General features: G+C 43.8%; 1 protein-coding gene across 2 annotated transcripts in view; it reads right to left on the bottom strand.

Moving 5' to 3' along the window:
* The window catches only part of slit1b (slit homolog 1b (Drosophila)), a 54,498-nt gene extending 43,249 nt beyond the window's left edge, over window positions 1-11,249 (bottom strand). For both annotated transcript variants that reach the window (XM_056260557.1, XM_056260558.1), the window contains exons 1-4: window positions 10,621-11,249; window positions 3,596-3,667; window positions 3,222-3,293; window positions 2,628-2,699 (exon numbers count right to left, since the gene is read on the bottom strand). In XM_056260557.1, the coding sequence (XP_056116532.1) occupies window positions 2,628-2,699; window positions 3,222-3,293; window positions 3,596-3,667; window positions 10,621-10,826 (422 nt within the window). In that variant the 5' untranslated portion in view covers window positions 10,827-11,249. The remainder of the gene's footprint in view (window positions 1-2,627; window positions 2,700-3,221; window positions 3,294-3,595; window positions 3,668-10,620) is intronic.
* Between the last annotated feature and the right edge of the window lie 15,425 nt (window positions 11,250-26,674).

The following is a 26,674-nucleotide window of genomic DNA, read 5'->3' as shown; positions in this document are numbered from 1 at the left end:
TTTCTTGTTGTTGTTATCAGAAAACTTCAATAAAAATGAAAGTAATAAAAAAAAAACTCTTCGCCTAAGCACAGCTAACTAACCTAAGCTCTCATTAAAGGGATAGTTCACTTTGAAATTAATTTTTGGTATGTTTTCGCTACCTCAAGGGCATCCAAGATGTAGGTGTTTTTGTTTCCACAGTAGTTTCAATTTTGATATTTTTAGGTCAAACCGTTCTTGTCTGTCAGTCATATAATGCAGGTCTATGGTCACCACCTCAAAGAGCACAGAGAAGTCCAAATTAAACATGATTTAATGACTCGTAAATGTAAGTACACATTGATGGCATAAGACACGAAACGAGCGGTTTGTGTGAGAAAACGAACAGTATTTATATTGTTTTTACCTCTTGTAAACACAGCCACGTCCAAGTGATCTGAGGGCGCGGGCGCTTCGGTCTTTTCCGGCAAGCGCCGGAAGTGATCTCTCGCGCGTGTACGTCACTCATTGTTTACACAGAACAGAGATTGTAGGTTAGACGGCTTATTAAAATGGTACTAATTTGCGCTTATCCGGGATGTTTAAACCGTCGTAAAAAAAAAAAAAAAAAAAAAAATAATTGTATGAGTGACGTACACGCGCAAGATATCACTTCCGGGGCTTGCCGGAAAAGACCGAAGCGCCGGCGCCATCAGATCACTTGGACGTGGCTGTGGTTACAAGAGGTAAAAACTAGTGCTGGGCAAGTTAACGCGTTATTATCGCGTTAACGCATTTATTAATTAATGCCGACAATTTTTTTATCGCGCGTTAACGCAGTTTTTTTATTTATTATTATTATTTTGAAAGTCCGTTGCTCACTGGCTCTGAATACACATAGGCCTACAGTCAAACCATGATCACAGGAGGGGTGGGATGTTGGTCAGCCAGCAAATAACCCACCCAAACAAGCAGTGGAGAGGCTTTGGCAGGTTCTCTCAGGTGAACAGAAAGGGAGACAGCGCTCCGCGAGTGAATGACAGGCGCTCTATAGTAACCATGGCAACGGCTTCTGTGCGCTACGCAGCTGTAGCCTTTTTAACTAAAAATTCAAATTATACATAACTTTACCTGATAGGCCTGCGTTTAGTTTAACGGGGATGCTCTGCCATGTGAATTCCCTCCTGTTGATGTCCTGATAACTATTTAGATTCTGGAAACTCACAAACAGCGAGCCGAGGATCAGTCTCTCTTCCAATGATTTGTGCTGCGCGTCGTGTACAAAAAGTTAGATAATTCAACTTCGGCAACGCGCGGGCGCGTGCGTGAGGCGAGCATGACCGCAACAGTTTCACAGGAACGCACCCGCTTGTCGCTGCACCTGTGCTCGACCACTTCACCTCTCACTTTAGGCTGATTTATACTTCTGCGTCGGACCTACGCCGAAACCTCTACGCTATAGACTACGCGTTGGTTTTCATTTATATATCTGCGTCGTTGTCCGCGTTGACGCGCAATTACACATTTCCATAAGTGTGAAACCTGGGGAGCGGTTCTAGCAATCACAGCGCTTGCGGTACGCGTAGAATTGACGTTACATTTTTGGAGAGATGCACGTCAGGGTACGCGCGCTACACAGCTACGGCGTGAGTTCGACGCAGAAGTATAAATTGGGCTTTAGCTTTACCTCTGTTTAATGTAATCTTACGTGGGAAACCATGGCATGCCATGACCAAACCTAAGCTGCTATCAGAGAAGTAACGTTGGTCGACTTATATCTGTAGTAGTGATCATGACCCTTTGACTACATAGACTGTTTCTGCTGCTCCCTGATACAAGATAACTGTTCAGAAAAAAAACAAAACAAGAAAAGTGGACTCGTTTTAACAAGCTAGATAAAAGGTAATGCCCTGGCAGTGGCAAATAGCTTTGTTTAAATATTTGATTTGATTACATTAATGTTTAAGTTGAGATTTACAAGAAATATTTTATTGATACTGTGTAAAGGGAATACTGCTGGTATAAAAGCACCTTATTTGTTTAAAGTTTTTGCAAACCACATGTTATTGCAATTTTGTAGCAGTACATTTAAATCAAAAGTGCGCAATACACTACTTTAGAATTCATTATTCAACTTTGCGCGTAACAATGCGATTAATCGCGATTAATCGCAAGGCAATCATGCGATTAATCGCGATTAAATTTTTTAATCGTTGCCCAGCACTAGTAAAAACGATATAAATACTGTTCGTTTTCTCACACAAACCGCTCGTTTCGTGTCTTAGGCCATCAATGTGTAGTTACATTTATGAGTCGTTTAATTTGGACTTCTCTGTGCATGCTCTTTGAGGTGGTGACCATAGACCTGCATTATATGACTGACAGACAAGAACGGTTTGACCTAAAAATATCAAAATTGAAACTACTGCGGAAACAAAGACACCTACATCTTGGATGCCCTTGAGGTAAGCTAAAACATACCAAAAATTAATTCCAAAGTGAACTATCCCTTTAAGACGTGATTGTCCGGGAAGTCACTATACCAGGTGCTTTGTTTAACATGTAAAAGGTATTTAGGCAAACAAAGCTTGCCAAATTAGCCATTCCATGCTTGTTCCATCTCAAGCATTTCCTGATGGATTCCTGATAAGGAAATAGTAACTCACAGTCTGGAGAGAGTGGGATTTTTCAGGAACAGGAGCTCTGGGAGTTGCTGGAGACGGTTTCGGTTGAGACGCCTGAGGGAAACACAAAGACACACGGCTCACAATTCAGGAAACCCAGTTTGAAGATTACTTACTAATTGTCCCAACATGATGTAGCTTACCAAGGAAAAAAAAACACTTTTGAGCCAGTTTCTAATTCGTAACACAAATTGTAGTGTTGACTGTATTTGTCAACCCTGTTACCAAAGATATTGTAAAGTAATTTAAAAACAAAACAATTTATGGTAAACTAGAAGCCAACATTAGCCAAAAACAGCTTAGTTTAGATATTTTTTTCAACTTGGTTACTCTCTCTCTCTCTCTCTCTCTCTCTCTCTCTATATATATATATATATATATATATATATATAATGAAGGTTAATTTAAAAAAATGACTGATTAATTTGACACATACACCACTGGGGTTTCTGGGAGCCCAAATATTAGCCAATTTCAACATAACCTGAGGGTTAAATGCTATAATTATAATATCAAAGCCTTTGAAACAGAATACTGTATTATAGAGAGAATGAAAATATGTGACTTTAAACTCACAGTCTGTCCAATTCCTTCAGATCACTGAAGGCTCCTCTATCAATAGAGACAATCTGGTTGTCCATGAGGTGCCTAGATTGATAAAGTAATGCATAGTAAAAGTTCAAAAGATTAAAAAAGAAATATTCAGTTCATAGTGGAGGATGTGGGAGAGTAAAGAAAGGCCACAGATTCCATCCACTAACAGCATACAAACTGTAATTAAAATACAATAAAACTGTTTGCTTGTTAATTGTTGTTTACATGTTAAATATGCTCTTGTCTGCATTTGTCTGCTTCCCCTTCTGTTTTGTGGCATTTATAAATGTCCATTTAAACCTCTATAAATTAGAAAATACATTAGAAATAAGATTGATGTACAAAATAAAGCTCACAAAATCCGGAGGTGCTTAAGGCCAGCGAAGTCATCCTTGCCGATATGTGTGAGGTTGTTTGTGTTCAAGTCCCTTTAAAAGCAAAACGAAAGAGAAATTGTTAATCACAAATGAAATATTAATTGTAATTGTCCATACTCTGTTGCTAGGCAGCTTGACCACTCGTTTTAAATACCTCCGTCAACGAGTTAATGAATCAGCTGCAGAAATCTCTTTACAGTGTGCTTAAAAGTCATACAACACTCATAGGGAATGGAAACTTTGTGCACCCTTCATATACAGTATAATTAATTTTAATACAGTATAATACAAATTATAGCCCTATCCAGCTAACACGTTTATGTTCTAAGAAAGTTTTGTTAATGTTATTTAACATTATTTCGGAAAGTTGTCTAAATGTTCAAGTTTTATAATTTGTTTCTCTTCGTTATATAAGCGTTTATAAACGCATTTTTAAAATGTTAGTTGAATAACGGTCTTGACCTTTTTTTTTACTGTTTTTCGAACAACGAATACATTCCTTAAAATTACTAATCGCCCCAATGAGCTGTAGTTTTCAAGGAAATAGTTAGTTTCTAAATGTACAATTTGTAGTGTTGACTGCATTTGTCAACCCTGTTACCAAATTTAGTGTAAAGTTAAAAATGACCAAACTAATATTTCCTTAACTCCTGGTAAACTACAAGCCAACATTTGGCCCCAAATTAGCTTAGTTTAGATTTTTTTCAACCCTGTTACACCCTGTGATTATATATAATATACAACCCTATATATATATTAATAAATGTATTAATACTCAATGAGGGTTGAACAGAAAAGAAATATGATATGGTAGAGGGACAAAAATCATAAATGGCAGTGAAAAGAGGTGGACAATAAATGTAGATTTGTTTATAATTCAGTTTGCGCATTTCAAAAGGAGATATTATTAATACCTCAATAGTTTGTCCCTGACAGCCATATTAATGTATCTCTCTTGTTCGGACACCAGCGCACAGGCCTGAATAAATATAAACCTTAAGAAATAGAAATAAAATCCATAAAAGGCTATAATTTGTGCATGCAAAGGAGGGTTACGCTCATTGTTAAGAGGTAAACGCTGACAGACTGCCCCTTTTGTAGTGGAAATATACATTTGCACACACATGTACACTGGTGTCACCTGGGACACGGGCTGTAATGGCACTACTGTGGAAAAGAGCCCAGGTGTGACCAATCAGGGCAGTGAATAAGGTGACTCCTTTAATCCTTTAATTAGTCCAGCATCTGCGGCCAACACTGGGACCATTAACGTGGAAAATTGGACACAAAAGCAGCTTGATCTCTTCATCTGCTATACATCCCTACACTTTCTTTGAGTGCTGGAAAAAGAAGCTAATAGCTTGTCACAGATGTATACATAACCAGTAGATGTTAATTTCCACCAGCACAGTTGTGTGGTAATAAAGTGTCTACATGTAATTCATGCATCTACAGTGGTTCATTATGAAGCTTAAGTAATCTTGAGAAAATGTATTAGGAAAATAAGCATTAGTTTGACCCAAAAAACTGTTTTCTTTTCAGAATTTAATTAACAAGTAACCTTTGAGATGGATTTGACTTTATTCTCAGGGAAACAGATCTGAAATATTACTGTAAACCATTAGAACAATTAACAGTTTTACAAGTTTAAAGGCTGAGTAGATCTAATTTTATCCACCAGGGCTAATGACTACCGTTGGGGTCTTCAAAGTCAAATTTGTTGGCGTGTTAAACAAAAACAGTTTTGATTATTAAAATCCTGATTAGTAACTTTTATGGTCATTTGTCGCATTTATTATTTTTATTTTTAAATTGACAATGGCAGAAAATCTGGTCAATCTGAATTCTGGTGGAGAACACAGGCATTGAACTATTTAGTAGAAAAATGGAGATGAAAGATTTATAATAATTGTGACACTTTTGAAATTACATCATTTTTATATCATGGCAAGAAGACAAGTACATGAACTCATTGCATTTTCTCAATTTTTACACAAATTGTAGTGTTGACTGCATCAAGTTCAAGTTTTCAGACCAATGAATGATGACAAATAAACAAATATTGTATTGGACTTTGTTTTTGTAGACACCAAAATCCAGCAACAAACTAGTTAAGATCATTGAAACATTATATTAATTAAGGCTAAATCTTCAACCCTGTTACTTGAAACCCTGTTACGCACCTTCAGAGTTCGGCCGCTAACAATCAGGCATACTTCGGATTTGACCTCTTATGAACAGCTAAGTTTAAACTGAAACATGCATTTAATTTCATTTAATGGACATTGTTTTTGTATAAACCAACATCTGATCCCAAACTAGCTAAGCTCTACTAAGTGACAGAATAATTCAGGTTACATTTTCAACCCTGTTACCCATTCTGGCATATACATAAACACAGGGACGCTGTAAAAGGGGGAAGGTTGGGACGATTCTAAGGGCCCTGGTCAGAAAGGGGGCATAGAGATTTCAGCGTTCCTCTGGAGCCCGATTTTGAGCAGAACCCAAGACAATAACCTGTCCAGGGGCCCAGAAACCCTAGCGGTGCCCCTACATAAGCAATATATTAATTAAGGCTAAATCTTCAACCCTGTAACTTGAAAGCCTGTTACGCACCTTCATATTTTGGTCCCTAACAATGAGCCATACTTCAATTTATTGGACTTTATTTTAACTCAGATCTACTAAGTGACAGTTTTATTTAGGTTACATTTTCAACCCTGTTACCCATTCCGGCATATGTAACTACGCAAGCTTCAGAGTTCGGCCCCTAACAATCAGCCATACTTCAGATTCAACCTCTTATTTTATATAAGTATATTTATTTATTTAAGTTGACTTTATTTTAACTCAGATCTACTAAGTGACAGTTTTATTTAGGTTACATTTTCAACCCTGTTACCCATTCCGGCATATGTAACTACGCAAGCTTCAGAGTTCGGCCCCTAACAATCAGCCATACTTCAGATTCAACCTCTTATTTTATATAAGTATATTTATTTATTTAAGTTGACTTTATTTTAACTAAGATCTACTAAGTGACAGTTTAATTTAGGTTACATTTTCAACCCTGTTACCCATTCTGGCATATGTAACTACGTAAGCTTCAGAGTTCGGCCCCGAAAAAATTAGCCATATTTCGGATTCAACATCTTATGAACAGCCAAGTTTACATATACAATGTATTTAATTTAGTGGACTTTGTTTCTCTAGAAATCAACATTGGTCCCAAACTAGCAAAGATCCATTTAGTAACAGATTTATTTAGGTTACATTTTCAACCCTGTTACCCATTCCGGCATATGTAACTACGCACCTTCAGAGGTCGACCCCTAACAATCAGCCATACTTCAGATTCAACCTCTTATTTTATATAAGTATATTTATTTATTTAAGTTGACTCTATTTTAACTCAGATCTACTAAGTGACAGGTTTATTTAGGTTACATTTTCAACCCTGTTACCCATTCTGGCATATGTAACTACGCAAGCTTCAGAGTTCGGCCCCCAACGATCACTTCTGCTTCGATCTGCTATGAACAGCTAGGCTTACACTGATCTCTTCTACATAACATTTGAGATATAAGATCCCATTACCTAGATGATCTAATCAGTCAGTTTACATTTAATTTCAATTCATTTAATTTGAAAGGCAAAAACAGCTTGAACACAGATATCCTGTCCATTCTGAACTCTATTATTGGCCAGTGATATCATGTTGAGCGCTGCTACCCTCAGCAAGCTTTTGCCCTCCTTCACGACCCCCTCCCCATCCCTCCAGTCAACTCAAATAACAGCGCCTCCGCTCCATTCTTTACCACTGCAGGGGCAAAGCTCAGGGGACCATGGGGGATATTATTTGGCTAGTGCAGTCTCCTTGATAAATGACTCTCTTTGCTACACATCGCCTAGGGAATGTCCTCCTCACTATAGAGCTGCTGGCTTTTATCAATATTGCTTTCACTGCTAATTGTTCAACAGGATTGAACACATTGAACCTTATCTAAATGCATTTTCATTGTTCATTGCAGCATGTTCCTGAATTGTTTGTTGGTCTTGAAACATCCTTCCAGTTGAGGAAGTGTTAAGGTGCAGTCACATTTACTGTGTTTAGCAAATTTTCACGGGTAAAACCCAGTCAAACCCAGCGATCTGGAGTTTCCCATGAGGGCGAAAGATTCCCCCATGCGGACTTCACAACGGGTTCAAGTTGCCCGCGCAGATTAGCCCCGTTGAATTTTTATGAAATTTACCAAATGTGGCCTCAACTTTATGCTTAGAAGTAGCAATGTCCATTGTACGAATTGTTCTACTGATTCAGATCTTTTTAATGAATCAGATTCTAATTCACAGCCTAGGGTAGGGTGTGTTTCCCAAAAGCATCGTTAGCCAACTATGTTCGCAAGTTCCGCCGTTATCAGCATAGTTCAACGAGTCGGTGTTTCCCGAAACCAACGAACATTCGCAAACAGCATCGCAAAGTTGTGTGGTTGGAACGACAGCTCTCGACCGGTGGTTAGAAGCAGAGTTTCTTGTTTTCATGACATGTGGACTCAATAAATCCTTATCTTGAGCAAAATAAGCAAGCTGACATTCAGAACAATCTGTATCTTTTATTTAGAATACATACAAATGTCATTTAGGTCTTTTAATTGTCAAGAGATTTAAAGCATCGTTTTTGAAGAGTCTGCATGTGTGAACGTGCTCTAGTGTGTAAGAACGAGCCTATAATAAAGCAAAATAACTGAGAAAAAAGAGAAATAGCCCTCAGATGCCATGTCTGTAATTTATAGCAAAACATCTAGCATTAATTCGATCTCAAACAGTTTCATTAAAAGGAGTTATTACTCCAACACCTGAGTGACGTCATAAACCAACGTGGTTGAACGACCACTTTGCAGCAATATGGTTTCGGGAAACAGTCGTGACTAGCTGGTTGGTTTCTTCAACGATGCATAATACTGGACTATGGTAGTGAAGCAGTGAGTTATGTCGTTGTACGGGAAACACACCCCAGAATGATTCTTTCCTGAAAAGGAATTGGTTTCTTGGGTTCACCTTAGAGACCAAATGTCCAAATGCAGCATTTAACAAAGTTATTTTATAACTTTAGAAAACTTTAAGTTGGGTGATTGTCAATACCTGTTTGGTTTTCTTTTTTCTGTGGAATGGTTGTTATTTTTGTCTGTGTTATAAGTTGGGACCCAAAATTTTGAAGCTCCATAAAGGACGCGTAAAGGTAATCCTGCATGTCATGTGACTTAATGCCATTACATCAGTACCAATGGGGTTTGATGTTACTCACGTGCTGCCATATTTGATTTGGGGCTCTGAATATGAGAGTTCATCAATGTTTTGATACGATTTGTGAATTAATAACCACTTAAGTTTGCTGTATTCATCATACAAAGTGAATCAGAAGACTTGGATTAAAGTTCTATGGTTCACTTTTTGGAGCGTGACATTTTTGGACCCCATTGACTTCCATTGTATTCACAGAAACAGCTGAGAGATTCTTCAAATATCTTCTTTTATGTTGCGCAGAAGAAAGAAAGTCAAACTGGTTTGGAATGAAATCTTTTTTGCCTTTAAGTGTAAGATTTGCAATATGAAGCATATGCTGCATAACACAACAATCTCAGCAAGTAAACATTTGATACATCTCAATATGATCTGAAAGCACGATTGAGGAAGACGATAACCGGAACTACATTCTCTAAATCAATGGACATTATGTCCTGTAGTATCAGTTACATTTGACATGTTTTGATGGACACACTCTGACACGAGATACTCTAACCTCTGAGACACACAAACATGCTCATATACCGAGCCGGTGCATAATTTAAGGGCTGATACTGTAAACAAATCCAGTTTTTCTGTTGTTACTGACATAATTCCAGTAAATGGATTTTCCTCATTGTAAACAGTGCATTTCTGGACTTCCTAAGCACATCATGCAAATCTTACTGAGTTTATCTTTATCACATGGTCATGACAGGAGTTGAAAGATTAGATTAATTTTGCACAGACAAGGTTAGCAGTGATTTTTATCATGTTCACATGTATAATCCTCAAGTCCCGTAACTACATTTGTTAGTATTGTTATATAAGCTCAGTTTCAGTTTTCATTTTAAAGCTTCAATTGTATGTGCTTTTGTCATTAAAAAAAAAAAAAAATCTATTTAGCTTTATTTGAAAAAAAGTGAAATTTTTAAGTTTTTCAAGTTTATGTTTTTCATCTAATAAATATATTAGATGTATTTTCTAATTTATTTATTTATTTAAAAGTATTTTCCTTTATTTAATCTTTATTTGAATTTCTGGAAACTATTTTAATGGTTTTAGTTTGTTAACATTAACTAAAAATTGGTTATTGCTGATATCTGATATTAAACATTGATATTAAATAATAATAAAAATATATATAAAAATAATATATAAATATATATATAAAAATTATATCAATAACTACAAGTGAATTTAAGCATCACGGTATGAAAGATGGATATTAATTTTAAGATTTGCTAAAGATTACATTTAACTATGTTATTAAATTATTATTGTGTTTATAAAGTTAACTATAAGGAGAGTTATGTGACAAAACAAGATACTATAACCTAAATATAATATACTATAATTATCCACTAATACCAATAATAAAAAATAAAAAATGAATACAGCTGATAATCAATATTGTACGTCTCTAATTACAGTTTCTACAAACTGAGCTGCAAGTTTGAAATTAGTATTTTCCACATAGCTTAACTAGTTTTGAACCCAAAACTTTCCTTGAGTTGTCAGGTGCAACTTTTGGAGTATCTTAGACCTAAAATAACACTAGATGTGCTTTACTGATTCAAGTTATGAATCAGCACATTTTTTTTAAATGATGATCAGTGCCATCCTACACGATTTATGAACTCATAAACATGCACATGCATTAGTGACGTACAATGACACAGGCACAACCAGCACAGACGTCCCACTGCCATAATACTCACAGTCTTTCTGTGCTCTTTGGTATATTTCGTGGCACGTTTCTGAATGCGAGTCCATGGCAGTCCACAGTGGTGCCCGTGCAGGAACAGTGAGGAGGACACGCTCCCGAGTGACCCGCGAGAAGAAGGGCGCTCAACAAACCCCAAACACACAAACCACAGCCGGGAACCATCAGTTCAGCGCTCAGACTGCCAGTCCTGACCGGCATCTCCAAACCAAAGCCCAAAGACGCGGGTCTGAACCTCTACTGGAGCTGTAAATGCCCAAACATAAACTACAGGACAAGCATCAGCTCTTAAAACACTCAAGAGGAAAGAAACGTAAGTGGAGATAACAGACCGCAGATCCCTCAGGAACAAGATCACTTGTTATTTTCTTCTCTCCGGGCTGTTTTCTGTCTGGTCTTTGTGCCGCGGTTGTCTTTCTTCAGTGGTTCCCCCTCTCTCTCTCTCTTTCTTTCCTCCAGGGTAGAGCTCTGGAAAAAAAAGACAGACTCTTACAATCTCCCACACGCGTCCTCCCTCATTCACATACAGGAATCATCCATCAAAGGACCTACAAATCACAGCTTCTGACTCCTCCCCGTCAATATTACACCCTCCAACGGTTTCTAACGGTCACACACACACACACACACACAGAGAGACAGACACACACACAGAGAGATACACACACACACACACACATATACAAACACTCTCTCTCTCTCTCTCTCTCTCACACACACACACACTCTCTCTCACACACACACAGAGAGAGACACACACAGTCCCAGTTTTGGGAGTCCTGCAGTTCAGAGCGATAATGATCCTCTGGGTAATTACGCTCTGCTGGTCTGGATGAGGAAGAGGAGGAAGAAGAGGCTGCAGAAACACAAGAACAAAAAGACTTTGCAGAATTACATCTTTATTACAAATATTGCCCACTATTGCTCACAAACAAACTATATTTATATAAGCTTTATAGTTATATATGGTTTTATAGATTTTTCAATGTTTTGAGTCTCTTATGCACTATTGATAATTGAGCATCAAATCCTCATATTAGAGCGATTTCTGAAGGATCACGTGACGCTGAAGACTGGAATAATGATGCTGATAACAGGAATAAATTATTGATCAAAGGAATAAATTACATTTTAAATAAATTAAAATATAAAGCGGCTAGATTAAATTGTAATAATATTTCACAAAATGACTGTTTTTACTTAGCCCGGGTTTCCCCATACTGCCTTTGCACAGCGTGATTTTATTCACGCTGCTCGGCAGTCTGGATACCATGGACCAGATTTTCGCCTCAGCGAGGGGACCAATCAAAGAACAGGGAGGGAGCAGCAAGACGATGACGACGTCTATGCGACACACCGAAGCAGTTTGTTTACCTATGGATCCAACATGGCAGCAGACGCGAAGTTACCTTTCGATGCAGCCTTAGATATTGTTTTAAGTAGTTTAGAACGCAAATAAATCTCGGACCCATCGTCTTCTTCCTCGTCTAATTTCTGTCGCTCTACATACGTCATCTGGTATAATTGAAACGATTGGCTATGAACTACGCACAGGCGCATTTGATAGACATTCGTAGCACCCAATAAATGGCTCTGGGCATTCGTAAACCACGCCTCAAATACGAGAAAATGAACATGTGGTTCCCGGACCACGTCTCAATGTCAATGAGACGTGGTCTGACGTTAGCCAGGCTAATTTTTACTGTATTATAATAATAGTTTTATTTGTAATAACACAATTTAATCAATCGTATATGACCGGTTACATATATGGGCCATTCCACCGAATAGGTGCCATTTGCTTGTTGTAACTCTTCAGAATTAAACTTTATTATTTATCTTTTTCCAACACTGAATCTACACATATTTAACTATACAACATGTGTAATGGTCAATCTCAGATGAATTTATTTAAATTAATTCAAGGTTTCTAAGCAGAAGATGGATGCATGTTTTCTCAGTCCTGTTACCAAAACTCATGTGCCATTTAAAAGCATGTTGTATTTCATTAAAAAAAGCAAAGCAATTTTGTTCATTTTAAAGACGACACAATCCTAAAGTAATCCTAATTTTTTTATAATGTAATTTATAAAAAAAATTGGATAAATGATGAACCAGTGGTTTAACTTTATTTTTTGGTAACGTGGTAACAGGAATGAACGCTGGGTGACAGGAATGAACGCTGGGTAACAGGAACGAACGCTGGGTAACAGGAACAAACACTGAGTAACAGGAACGAACGCAGGGTAACAGGAACAAACGCTGGGTGACAGGAATGAACGCTGGGTGACAGGAATGAACGCTGGGTGACAGGAACAAACACTGGGTAACAGGAACGAACGGTGGGTAACAGGAACGAACGCTGGGTAACAGGAACAAACGCTGGGTGACAGGAATGAACGCTGGGTGACAGGAACAAACACTGGGTAACAGGAATGAACGCTGGGTGACAGGAAAAAACACTGGGTAACAGGAATGAACACTGGGTAACACGAATGAACACTGGGTGACAGGAACAAACACTGAGTAACAGGAACGAACGCTGGGTGACAGGAACGAACGCTGGGTGACAGGAACGACCGCTGGGTGACAGGAACAAACACTGGGTGACAGGAATGAACGCTGGGTGACAGGAACAAACACTGGGTAACAGGAATGAACGCTGGGTGACAGGAACAAACACTGGGTAACAGGAACAAACACTGAGTAACAGGAACGAACGCAGGGTAACAGGAACGAACGCAGGGTAACAGGAACGAACGCAGGAATGAACGCTGGGTGACAGGAACGAACGCTGGGTGACAGGAACAAACACTGGGTGACAGGAACAAACACTGGGTAACAGGAATGAACGCTGGGTGACAGGAACAAACACTGGGTAACAGGAACAAACACTGAGTAACAGGAACGAACGCAGGGTAACAGGAACGAACGCAGGGTAACAGGAACGAACGCAGGAATGAACGCTGGGTGACAGGAACGAACGCTGGGTGACAGGAACAAACACTGGGTGACAGGAACAAACACTGGGTGACAGGAACGAACACTGGGTGACAGGAACGAAAACTGGGTGACAGGAACGAACACTGGGGAACAGGAACGAACGCTGGGTAACAGGAACGAACACTGGGGAACAGGAACGAACGCTGGGTGACAGGAATGAACACTGGGGAACAGGAACGAACGCTGGGTGACAGGAACGAACACTGGGTGACAGGAACGAACGCTGGGTAACAGGAATGAACACTGGGTAACAGGAATGAACGCTGGGTAACAGGAATGAACACTGGGGAACAGGAATGAACGCTGGGGAACAGGAATGAACGCTGGGGAACAGGAACAAACACTGGGTGACAGGAACGAACGCTGGGGAAACGGAATGAACGCTGGGGAACAGGAACAAACACTGGGTGACAGGAACGAACACTGGGGAAACGGAATGAACGCTGGGGAACAGGAACAAACACTGGGTAACAGGAACGAACGCTGGGGAAACGGAATGAACGCTGGGGAACAGGAACAAACACTGGGTGACAGGAACGAACACTGGGTAACAGGAACGAACGCTGGGTAACAGGAATGAACGCTGGGGAACAGGAACAAACACTGGGTAACAGGAACGAACGCTGGGGAAACGGAATGAACGCTGGGGAACAGGAACAAACACTGGGTGACAGGAACGAACACTGGGTAACAGGAACGAACGCTGGGTAACAGGAACGAACGCTGGGGAACAGGAACGAACGCTGGGTGACAGGAACGAACGCTGGGTGACAGGAACGAACGCTGGGTGACAGGAACGAACACTGGGTGACAGGAACGAACACTGGGTGACAGGAACGAACACTGGGTGACAGGAACAAACACTGGGTGACAGGAACGAACACTGGGTGACAGGAACGAACGCTGAGTGACAGGAATGAACACTGGGTGACAGGAACGAACGCTGAGTGACAGGAATGAACGCTGGGTGACAGGAACGAACGCTGAGTGACAGGAATGAACGCTGGGTGACAGGAACGAATGCTGAGTGACAGGAACGAACACTGGGGAACAGGAACGAACGCTGGGTGACACGAAGGAACACTGGGGAACAGGAACGAACGCTGGGTGACACGAACGAACGCTGGGTTACACGAACGAACGATGGGTGACAGGAACGAACGCTGGGTGACACGAACGAACGCTGGGTGACACGAACGAACGCTGGGTGACACGAACGAACGCTGGGTAACAGGGACGAACACTGGATAACAGGAACGAACGATGTGTAACAGGAACGAACACTTAGTAACAAGAATGAACACTGGGTAACAGGAATGAACACTTGATAAAAGAAACAAACGATGGGTAACAGGAACGAACTATGGGTAACAGGAACGAACACTGGGTAACAGGAATGAATACTTGGTAACAAGAATGAACACTGGGTAACAGAAAGGAACACTGGGTAACAGGGACAAACTCTTGGTAACAGGGACAAACACTGGGTAACATGAATGAACACTGGGGAACAGGAATGAACACTGGGTAACAGGAACGAACGCTGGGTCACAGGAACGAACGCTGGGTAACAGGAACGAACACTGGGTAACAGGAACGAACGCTGGGTAACAGGAACGAACGCTGGGTAACAGGAACGAATGCTGGGTAACAGGAATGAACGCTGGGGAACAGGAACAAACACTGGGTAACAGGAACGAACGCTGGGTAACAGGAACGAACGCTGGGTAACAGGAATGAACGCTGGGGAACAGGAACGAACGCTGGGTGACAGGAACAAACGCTGGGTGACAGGAACAAACGCTGGGTGACAGGAACGAACGCAGGGTGACAGGAACGAACGCTGGGTGACAGGAACGAACACTGGGTGACAGGAACGAACGCTGGGTGACAGGAACGAACGCAGGGTGACAGGAACGAACGCTGGGTGACAGGAACGAAAGCTGGGTGACAGGAACGAACACTGGGTGACAGGAACGAACACTGGGTGACAGGAACGAACGCTGAGTGACAGGAATGAACACTGGGTGACAGGAACGAACACTGGGTAACAGGAATGTACACTGGGCTAACACTGGGTAACAGGAATGTACACTGGGTAACAGGAAGAAACACTGGGCAACAGGAACGAACACTGGGTAACAGGAACGAACACTGGGTAACAGGAACGAACGCTGGGTAACAGGAATGAACGCTGGGTGACAGGAACAAACGCTGGGTGACAGGAACAAACGCTGGGTGACAGGAACAAACGCTGGGTGACAGGAACAAACACTGAGTAACAGGAACGAACGCAGGGTGACAGGAACGAACGCTGGGTGACAAGAACGAACACTGGGTAACAGGAATGAACACTGGATAAAAGAAACAAACGATGGGTAACAGGATCGAACGATGGGTAACAGGAACGAAAACTGGGTAACAGGAATGAATACTTGGTAACAAGAATGAACACTGGGTAACAGGAATGAACACTGGATAACAGGAAAGAACACTGGATAACAGGAATGAACACTGGATAACAGGAATGAACACTGGGTAACAGGAATGAACACTGGATAACAGGAAAGAACACTGGATAACAGGAACGAACACTGGGTAACAGGAACGAACACTGGGTAACAGGAACGAACGCTGAATAACAGGAATGAACGCTGGGGAACAGGAACGAACGCTGGGTGACAGGAACAAACGCTGGGTGACAGGAACAAACGCTGGGTGACAGGAACGAACGCAGGGTGACAGGAATGAACGCTGGGGAACAGGAACGAACACTGGGTAACAGGAACGAACGCTGGGTAACAGGAACGGACGCTGAATAACAGGAATGAACGCTGGGGAACAGGAACGAACGCTGGGTGACAGGAACGAACGCTGGGTGACAGGAACAAACTCTGGGTGACAGGAACGAACGCAGGGTGACAGGAACGAACGCTGGGTGACAGGAACGAACACTGGGTGACAGGAACGAACACTGGGTGACAGGAACAAACGCTGGGTGACAGGAACGAACGCAGGGTGACAGGAACGAACGCTGGGTGACAGGAACGAACGCTGGGTGACAGGAACGAACGCAGGGTGACAGGAACGAACGCTGGGTGACAGGAACGAACGCAGGGTGACAGGAACGAACGCTGGGTGACAGGAATGAACACTGGGTGACAGGAACTAACGCTGGGTGACAGGAACAAACGCTGGGTGACAGGAACGAACGCAGGGTGACAGGAACGAACGCTGGGTGACAGGAACGAACACTGGGTGACAGGAACGAACACTGGGTGACAGGAACGAACACTGGGTGACAGGAACAAACGCTGGGTGACAGGAACGAACGCAGGGTGACAGGAACGAACGCTGGGTGACAGGAACGAACGCAGGGTGACAGGAACGAACGCTGGGTGACAGGAACGAACGCAGGGTGACAGGAACGAACGCTGGGTGACAGGAATGAACGCTGGGTGACAGGAATGAACACTGGGTAACAGGAATGAACACTGGATAACAGGAAAGAACACTGGATAACAGGAACGAACACTGGGTAACAGGAACGAACACTGGGTAACAGGAACGAACGCTGAATAACAGGAATGAACGCTGGGGAACAGGAACGAACGCTGGGTGACAGGAACAAACGCTGGGTGACAGGAACAAACGCTGGGTGACAGGAACAAACGCTGGGTGACAGGAACGAACGCAGGGTGACAGTAATGAACGCTGGGGAACAGGAACGAACACTGGGTAACAGGAACGAACGCTGGGTAACAGGAACGGACGCTGAATAACAGGAATGAACGCTGGGGAACAGGAACGAACGCTGGGTGACAGGAACGAACGCTGGGTGACAGGAACAAACGCTGGGTGACAGGAACAAACGCAGGGTGACAGGAACGAACGCTGGGTGACAGGAACGAACACTGGGTGACAGGAACGAACACTGGATGACAGGAACAAACGCTGGGTGACAGGAACGAACGCAGGGTGACAGGAACGAACGCTGGGTGAAAGGAACGAACGCAGGGTGACAGGAACGAACGCTGGGTGACAGGAACGAACGCTGGGTGACAGGAACGAACGCTGGGTGACAGGAATGAACACTGGGTGACAGGAACGAACGCTGGGTGACAGGAACAAACGCTGGGTGACAGGAACGAACGCAGGGTGACAGGAACGAACGCTGGGTGACAGGAACGAACACTGGGTGACAGGAACGAACACTGGGTGACAGGAACGAACACTGGGTGACAGGAACAAACGCTGGGTGACAGGAACGAACGCAGGGTGACAGGAACGAACGCTGGGTGACAGGAACGAACGCAGGGTGACAGGAACGAACGCTGGGTGACAGGAACGAACGCAGGGTGACAGGAACGAACGCTGGGTGACAGGAATGAACGCTGGGTGACAGGAATGAACACTGGGTAACAGGAATGAACACTGGATAACAGGAAAGAACACTGGATAACAGGAACGAACACTGGGTAACAGGAACGAACACTGGGTAACAGGAACGAACGCTGAATAACAGGAATGAACGCTGGGGAACAGGAACGAACGCTGGGTGACAGGAACAAACGCTGGGTGACAGGAACAAATGCTGGGTGACAGGAACAAACGCTGGGTGACAGGAACGAACGCAGGGTGACAGGAATGAACGCTGGGGAACAGGAACGAACACTGGGTAACAGGAACGAACGCTGGGTAACAGGAACGGACGCTGAATAACAGGAATGAACGCTGGGGAACAGGAACGAACGCTGGGTGACAGGAACGAACGCTGGGTGACAGGAACAAACACTGGGTGACAGGAACGAACACTGGATGACAGGAACAAACGCTGGGTGACAGGAATGAACGCTGGGGAACAGGAACGAACACTGGGTAACAGGAACGAACGCTGGGTAACAGGAACGGACGCTGAATAACAGGAATGAACGCTGGGGAACAGGAACAAACGCAGGGTGACAGGAACGAACGCTGGGTGACAGGAACGAACACTGGGTGACAGGAACGAACACTGGATGACAGGAACAAACGCTGGGTGACAGGAACGAACGCAGGGTGACAGGAACGAACGCTGGGTGACAGGAACGAACGCTGGGTGACAGGAACGAACGCTGGGTGACAGGAACGAACGCTGGGTGACAGGAATGAACACTGGGTGACAGGAACGAACGCTGAGTGACAGGAATGAACACTTGGTGACAGGAACGAACACTGGGTAACAGGAATGTACACTGGGCTAACACTGGGTAACAGGAATGTACACTGGGTAACAGGAAGAAACACTGGGTAACAGGAACGAACGCTGGGTAACAGGAATGAACGCTGGGGAACAGGAACAAACACTGGGTAACAGGAACGAACACTGGGTAACAGGAATGAACGCTGGGTAACAGGAACGAATGCTGGGTAACAGGAATGAACGCTGGGGAACAGGAACGAAGACTGGGTAACAGGAACGAACGCTGGGGAACAGGAACGAACGCTGGGTGACAGGAACGAACGCTGGGTGACAGGAACGAACACTGGGTGACAGGAACAAACGCTGGGTGACAGGAACGAACGCAGGGTGACAGGAACGAACGCTGGGTGACAGGAACGAACGATGGATAAAAGAAACGAACGATGGGTAACAGGAACGAACGATGGGTAACAGGAACGAAAACTGGGTAACAGGAATGAATACTTGGTAACAAGAATGAACACTGGGTAACAGGAATGAACACTGGATAACAGGAAAGAACACTGGATAACAGGAATGAACACTGGATAACAGGAATGAACACTGGGTAACAGGAATGAACACTGGATAACAGGAAAGAACACTGGATAACAGGAATGAACACTGGATAACAGGAATGAACACTGGGTAACAGGAATGAACACTGGATAACAGGAAAGAACACTGGATAACAGGAACGAACACTGGGTAACAGGGACGAACACTGGATAACAGGAACGAACGATGTGTAACAGGAACGAACACTTAGTAACAAGAATGAACACTGGGTAACAGGAATGAACACTTGATAAAAGAAACAAACGATGGGTAACAGGAACGAACTATGGGTAACAGGAACGAACACTGGGTAACAGGAATGAATACTTGGTAACAAGAATGAACACTGGGTAACAGAAAGGAACACTGGGTAACAGGGACAAACTCTTGGTAACAGGGACAAACACTGGGTAACATGAATGAACACTGGGGAACAGGAATGAACACTGGGTAACAGGAACGAACACTGGGTAACAGGAACGAACGCTGGGTAACAGGAACAAACACTGGGGAACAGGAACGAACACTGGGTAACAGGAACGAACGCTGGGTAACAGGAACGAACGCTGGGTAACAGGAATGAACGCTGGGGAACAGGAACGAACGCTGGGTGACAGGAACAAACGCTGGGTGACAGGAACAAACGCTGGGTGACAGGAACGAACGCAGGGTGACAGGAACGAACGCTGGGTGACAGGAACGAACACTGGGTGACAGGAACAAACGCTGGGTGACAGGAACGAACGCAGGGTGACAGGAACGAACGCTGGGTGACAGGAACGAAAGCTGGGTGACAGGAACGAACACTGGGTGACAGGAACGAACGCTGAGTGACAGGAATGAACACTGGGTGACAGGAACGAACACTGGGTAACAGGAATGTACACTGGGCTAACACTGGGTAACAGGAATGTACACTGGGTAACAGGAAGAAACACTGGGCAACAGGAACGAACACTGGGTAACAGGAACGAACACTGGGTAACAGGAACGAACGCTGGGTAACAGGAATGAACGCTGGGTGACAGGAACAAACGCTGGGTGACAGGAACAAACGCTGGGTGACAGGAACAAACGCTGGGTGACAGGAACAAACACTGAGTAACAGGAACGAACGCAGGGTGACAGGAACGAACGCTGGGTGACAAGAACGAACACTGGGTAACAGGAATGAACACTGGATAAAAGAAACAAACGATGGGTAACAGGAACGAACGATGGGTAACAGGAACGAAAACTGGGTAACAGGAATGAATACTTGGTAACAAGAATGAACACTAGGTAACAGGAATGAACACTGGATAACAGGAAAGAACACTGGATAACAGGAATGAACACTGGATAACAGGAATGAACACTGGGTAACAGGAATGAACACTGGATAACAGGAAAGAACACTGGATAACAGGAACGAACACTGGGTAACAGGAACGAACACTGGGTAACAGGAACGAACGCTGAATAACAGGAATGAACGCTGGGGAACAGGAACGAACGCTGGGTGACAGGAACAAACGCTGGGTGACAGGAACAAACGCTGGGTGACAGGAACAAACGCTGGGTGACAGGAACGAACGCAGGGTGACAGGAATGAACGCTGGGGAACAGGAACGAACACTGGGTAACAGGAACGAACGCTGGGTAACAGGAACGAACACTGGGTAACAGGAACGAACGCTGGGTAACAGGAACGGACGCTGAATAACAGGAATGAACGCTGGGGAACAGGAACGAACGCTGGGTGACAGGAACGAACGCTGGGTGACAGGAACGAACGCAGGGTGACAGGAACGAACGCTGGGTGACAGGAACGAACGCTGGGTGACAGGAACGAACACTGGGTGACAGGAACAAACGCTGGGTGACAGGAACGAACGCAGGGTGACAGGAACGAACGCTGGGTGACAGGAACGAACGCAGGGTGACAGGAACGAACGCTGGGTGACAGGAACGAACGCAGGGTGACAGGAACGAACGCTGGATGACAGGAATGAACACTGGGTGACAGGAACGAACGCTGGGTGACAGGAACAAACGCTGGGTGACAGGAACGAACGCAGGGTGACAGGAACGAACGCTGGGTGACAGGAACGAGCACTGGGTGACAGGAACGAACACTGGGTGACAGGAACAAACGCTGGGTGACAGGAACGAACGCAGGGTGACAGGAACGAACGCTGGGTGACAGGAACGAACGCAGGGTGACAGGAACGAACGCTGGGTGACAGGAACGAACGCAGGGTGACAGGAACGAACGCTGGGTGACAGGAATGAACGCTGGGTGACAGGAATGAACACTGGGTAACAGGAATGAACACTGGATAACAGGAAAGAACACTGGATAACAGGAACGAACACTGGGTAACAGGAACGAACACTGGGTAACAGGAACGAACGCTGAATAACAGGAATGAACGCTGGGGAACAGGAACGAACGCTGGGTGACAGGAACAAACGCTGGGTGACAGGAACAAACGCTGGGTGACAGGAACAAACGCTGGGTGACAGGAACGAACGCAGGGTGACAGGAATGAACGCTGGGGAACAGGAACGAACACTGGGTAACAGGAACGAACGCTGGGTAACAGGAACGGACGCTGAATAACAGGAATGAACGCTGGGGAACAGGAACGAACGCTGGGTGACAGGAACGAACGCTGGGTGACAGGAACAAACGCTGGGTGACAGGAACAAACGCAGGGTGACAGGAACGAACGCTGGGTGACAGGAACGAACACTGGGTGACAGGAACGAACGCTGGGTGACAGGAACGAACACTGGGTGACAGGAACGAACACTGGGTGACAGGAACAAACGCTGGGTGACAGGAACGAACGCAGGGTGACAGGAACGAACGCTGGGTGACAGGAACGAACGCAGGGTGACAGGAACGAACGCAGGGTGACAGGAACGAACGCTGGGTGACAGGAACGAACGCTGGGTGACAGGAACGAAGGCTGGGTGACAGGAATGAACACTGGGTGACAGGAACGAACACTGGGTGACAGGAACGAACGCTGAGTGACAGGAATGAACACTTGGTGACAGGAACGAACACTGGGTAACAGGAATGTACACTGGGCTAACACTGGGTAACAGGAATGTACACTGGGTAACAGGAAGAAACACTGGGTAACAGGAACGAACGCTGGGTAACAGGAATGAACGCTGGGGAACAGGAACGAACGCTGGGTGACAGGAACAAACGCTGGGTGACAGGAACAAACGCTGGGTGACAGGAACAAACACTGAGTAACAGGAACGAACGCAGGGTGACAGGAACGAACGCTGGGTGACAAGAACGAACACTGGGTAACAGGAATGAACACTGGATAAAAGAAACAAACGATGGGTAACAGGAACGAACGATGGGTAACAGGAACGAAAACTGGGTAACAGGAATGAATACTTGGTAACAAGAATGAACACTGGGTAACAGGAATGACCACCGGATAACAGGAAAGAACACTGGATAACAGGAATGAACACTGGGTAACAGGAATGAACACTGGATAACAGGAAAGAACACTGGATAACAGGAACGAACACTGGGTAACAGGGACGAACATTGGGGAACAGGAATGAAGGATGGGTAACAGGAACGAACGATGGGTAACAGGAACGAACACTTAGTAACAAGAACGAACACTGGGTAACAGGAATGAACACTGGATAAAAGAAACAAACGATGGGTAACAGGAACGAACTATGGGTAACAGGAACGAACACTGGGTAACAGGAATGAATACTTGGTAACAAGAATGAACACTGGGTAACAGAAAGGAACACTGGGTAACAGGGACAAACTCTTGGTAACAGGGACAAACACTGGGTAACATGAATGAACACTGGGGAACAGGAATGAACGATGGGTAACAGGAACGAACGCTGGGTAACAGGAACGAACGCTGGGTAACAGGAAGGAACACTTAGTAACAAGAACGAACACTGGGTAACAGGAATGAATACTTGGTAAAAAGAATGAACACTGGATAACAGGAAAGAACACTGGATAACAGGAATGAACACTGGATAACAGGAATGAACACTGGATAACAGGAATGAACACTGGGTAACAGGAATGAACACTGGGTAACAGGAATGAACACTGGGTAACAGGGACGAACACGGGAACAGGAATGAAGGATGGGTAACAGGAATAAACTCTGGATAACAGTAACGAACACTGGGTAACAGGAAGGAACACTGGGTAACAGTGACGAACTCTTGGTAACAGGGACGAACACTGGGTAACAGGAATGAACACTGGGTAACAGGGACGAACTCTTGGTAACAGGGACGAACACTGGGTAACAGGAATGAACACTGGGTAACAGGGACGAACTCTTGGTAACAGGGACAAACAATTGGGTAACAGGAACGAACACTTGGTAACAAGAACAAACACTGGTTAACAGGAACGAACGATGGGTAACAGGAATGTACGATGGTAACAGGAATGAACGATGGGTAACAGGAACGAACGATGGATAACAGGAACGAATGATGTGTAACAGGAACGAATGTTGCGTAACAGGAACGAACGCTGAGTAACATGAAGGAAAACTGGGTAACAGGAAGGAACACTGGGTAACAGGAACGAATGCTGGGTAACAGGAAGGAACACTGGGTAACAGGGACAAACTCTTGGTAACAGGAAGGAACACTGGGTAACAGGAACGAATGCTGGGTAACAGGAACGAACACTGGGTAACAGGAAGGACTACTGGGTAAAAGGAACGAACGCTGGGTAACAGGAACGAACGCTGGGTAACAGGAAGGAACACTGGGTAACAGGAAGGAACAGTGGGTAACAGGAACGAACTCTTGGTAACAAGAACAAACACTGGGTAACAAGAACAAACACTGGGTAACAGGAACGAACGATGGGTAACAGGAATGTACGATGGGTAACAGGAACGAACGATGGGTAACAGGAACGAACGATGGGTGACAGGAACGAACCCTGGATAACAGGAACGAACGATGGGTAACAGGAACGAATACTGGGTAACAGGAATGGACAATGGGTAACAGGAATGAATACTTGGTAACAAGAATGGACAATGGGTAACAGGAATGAATACTTGGTAACAAGAATGAACACTTGGTAACAAGAATGAACACTGGGTAAAAGGAACGAACACTGGATAACAGGAACGAACACTGGGTAACAGGAATAAACACTGGGTAACAGGAATAAACACTGGGTAACAAGAACAAACACTGGGTAACAAGAACAAACACTGGGTAACAGGAACGAACGATGGGTAACAGGAATGTACGATGGGTAACAGGAACGAACGATGGGTAACAGGAACGAACGATGGGTGACAGGAACGAACCCTGGATAACAGGAACGAACGATGGGTAACAGGAACGAATACTGGGTAACAGGAATGGACAATGGGTAACAGGAATGAATACTTGGTAACAAGAATGGACAATGGGTAACAGGAATGTATACTTGGTAACAAGAATGAACACTGGGTAACAGGAATAAACACTGGGTAACAGGAATAAACACTGGGTAACAGGAATAAACACTGGATAACAGGAACGAACGCTGGGTAACAGGAATAAACACTGGGTAACAGGAATAAACACTGGGTAACAGGAATAAACACTGGGTAACAGGAATGAACACTGGGTAACAGGAATAAACACTGGGTAACAGGAATAAACACTGGGGGTGCTTCTCAACATCCCTCCTCGTCTCCTCGCTCCTCCGTCCTCCATCGTATGACCCGGAAACCAATCGAGCTCAGCCATCTTGAAGGACATCTCAATTCTCTAATTGCACCGCGAGGAGGCGAGGATCGAGGAGTGAGGAGGCTTCCAGAGGAGCTATGAGCGAGGATACACAGGTGTACCCTTTGCGGAAGAGTTTTATCGACTAAACATGACGCACGTATCAATTCTCCTCCCCCTTCACATCTGTCACAATCATTTGAATTTATACTTTACTTTTGTAGTTTACATAAACCACACAACTCACATATTTCAACAAGGTATCTTGCTTTATTATTATTTATTATGAATTTCTTAAATAAACAAACTTTAACAACATAAGGGCAGATCCTTTGAGCACTGCTGATGACGCAGTGAAGTGACGCTCGAGTGATCAAGTATTCCAATGTATAAAAAAAACTTTCATTCAATTCCTCCATCCTCTTTTTTTCCTTGCAGCCTTCCCTCGCGTCCTACAGTGGGTGGAGCTGAGACGCGAGGAAAGGAAGCGAGGAAAGGAAACGAGGATGCACAAATAAGAAATGAGAAGCACCCAGGGTAACAGGAATGAACACTGGGTAACAAGAATGAACACTGGGAATGAACGCTGGGTAACAGGAATGAACACTTGGTAACAGGAACAAACACTGGGTAACAGGAATGACAACGCATTCTCATCCTAGGGCGTCATATTTGACATATTTTGACATTTCGTCTACATCCAACGCACATGGCACCCTTTAACGGCAATATGAGACGCAGATAGATATGGGTAGGTTTAGGCCTGGGTCTGGGGTAGGATTAGGGTTAGACCGCTAGGAGGCGCCTTCTGGCCCATATCTATCTGCGTCTCATATTGACGCTAAAGGGTCAGTATATGACGCCTTGGGATGAGAACGGGCTGGGAATGAACACAGGGTAACGGGAATGAACACAGGGTAACAGGAATGAACACTGGGTAACAGGAATGAACACTGGGTAACAGGAAGGAACACTGGGTAACAGGAACAAATACTGGACAAATGTTTTTTTACAACATTTTTAACATTAATAAATAACATCTAAGACATAATTTAGCTAACAGGACAGTACGTTTAGATTGACCTTCTCAGTCTTAGTTACAATTTCATCAAATATACACATATTAAAATGAGAGGACTTACTTTTGGTCTTCGCATGGCCTGCATAAGATCCAGATGATGCAAATTCCTGTTGAAAATGTGTCTTGTGGCATGTTCCAAGATTTATAGAGGGGGCAATGTGTGAGGGTAGCAGGACTGAGTAAAAACCGGACTAAAATGTGTATTTTATATAACAAACATATTATTGATTTCTTATAGAACAATATTTTAATATTTAAAGCATAGATGGGATATGGAGTCACACAAACAATGCAAAAAATGATTTCTGACATATTTAATTATGTTTCATGGTAAAGGTTAGATTGAGATAGTGGATACATTTAACAAATGCTATTTTTGAGTGTTCTCTGTAGTTTTTATTAATGTTTTAAATATTATATTTTAAATTTGCATTT

The sequence above is a fragment of the Rhinichthys klamathensis genome, unplaced genomic scaffold (assembly GCF_029890125.1).
Source record: "Rhinichthys klamathensis goyatoka isolate OS25496 unplaced genomic scaffold, OSU_Roscu_1.1 h1tg000009l_1, whole genome shotgun sequence".
NCBI lineage: Eukaryota > Metazoa > Chordata > Actinopteri > Cypriniformes > Leuciscidae > Rhinichthys > Rhinichthys klamathensis.
This window is presented reverse-complemented; position numbering and strand designations above follow the sequence as displayed.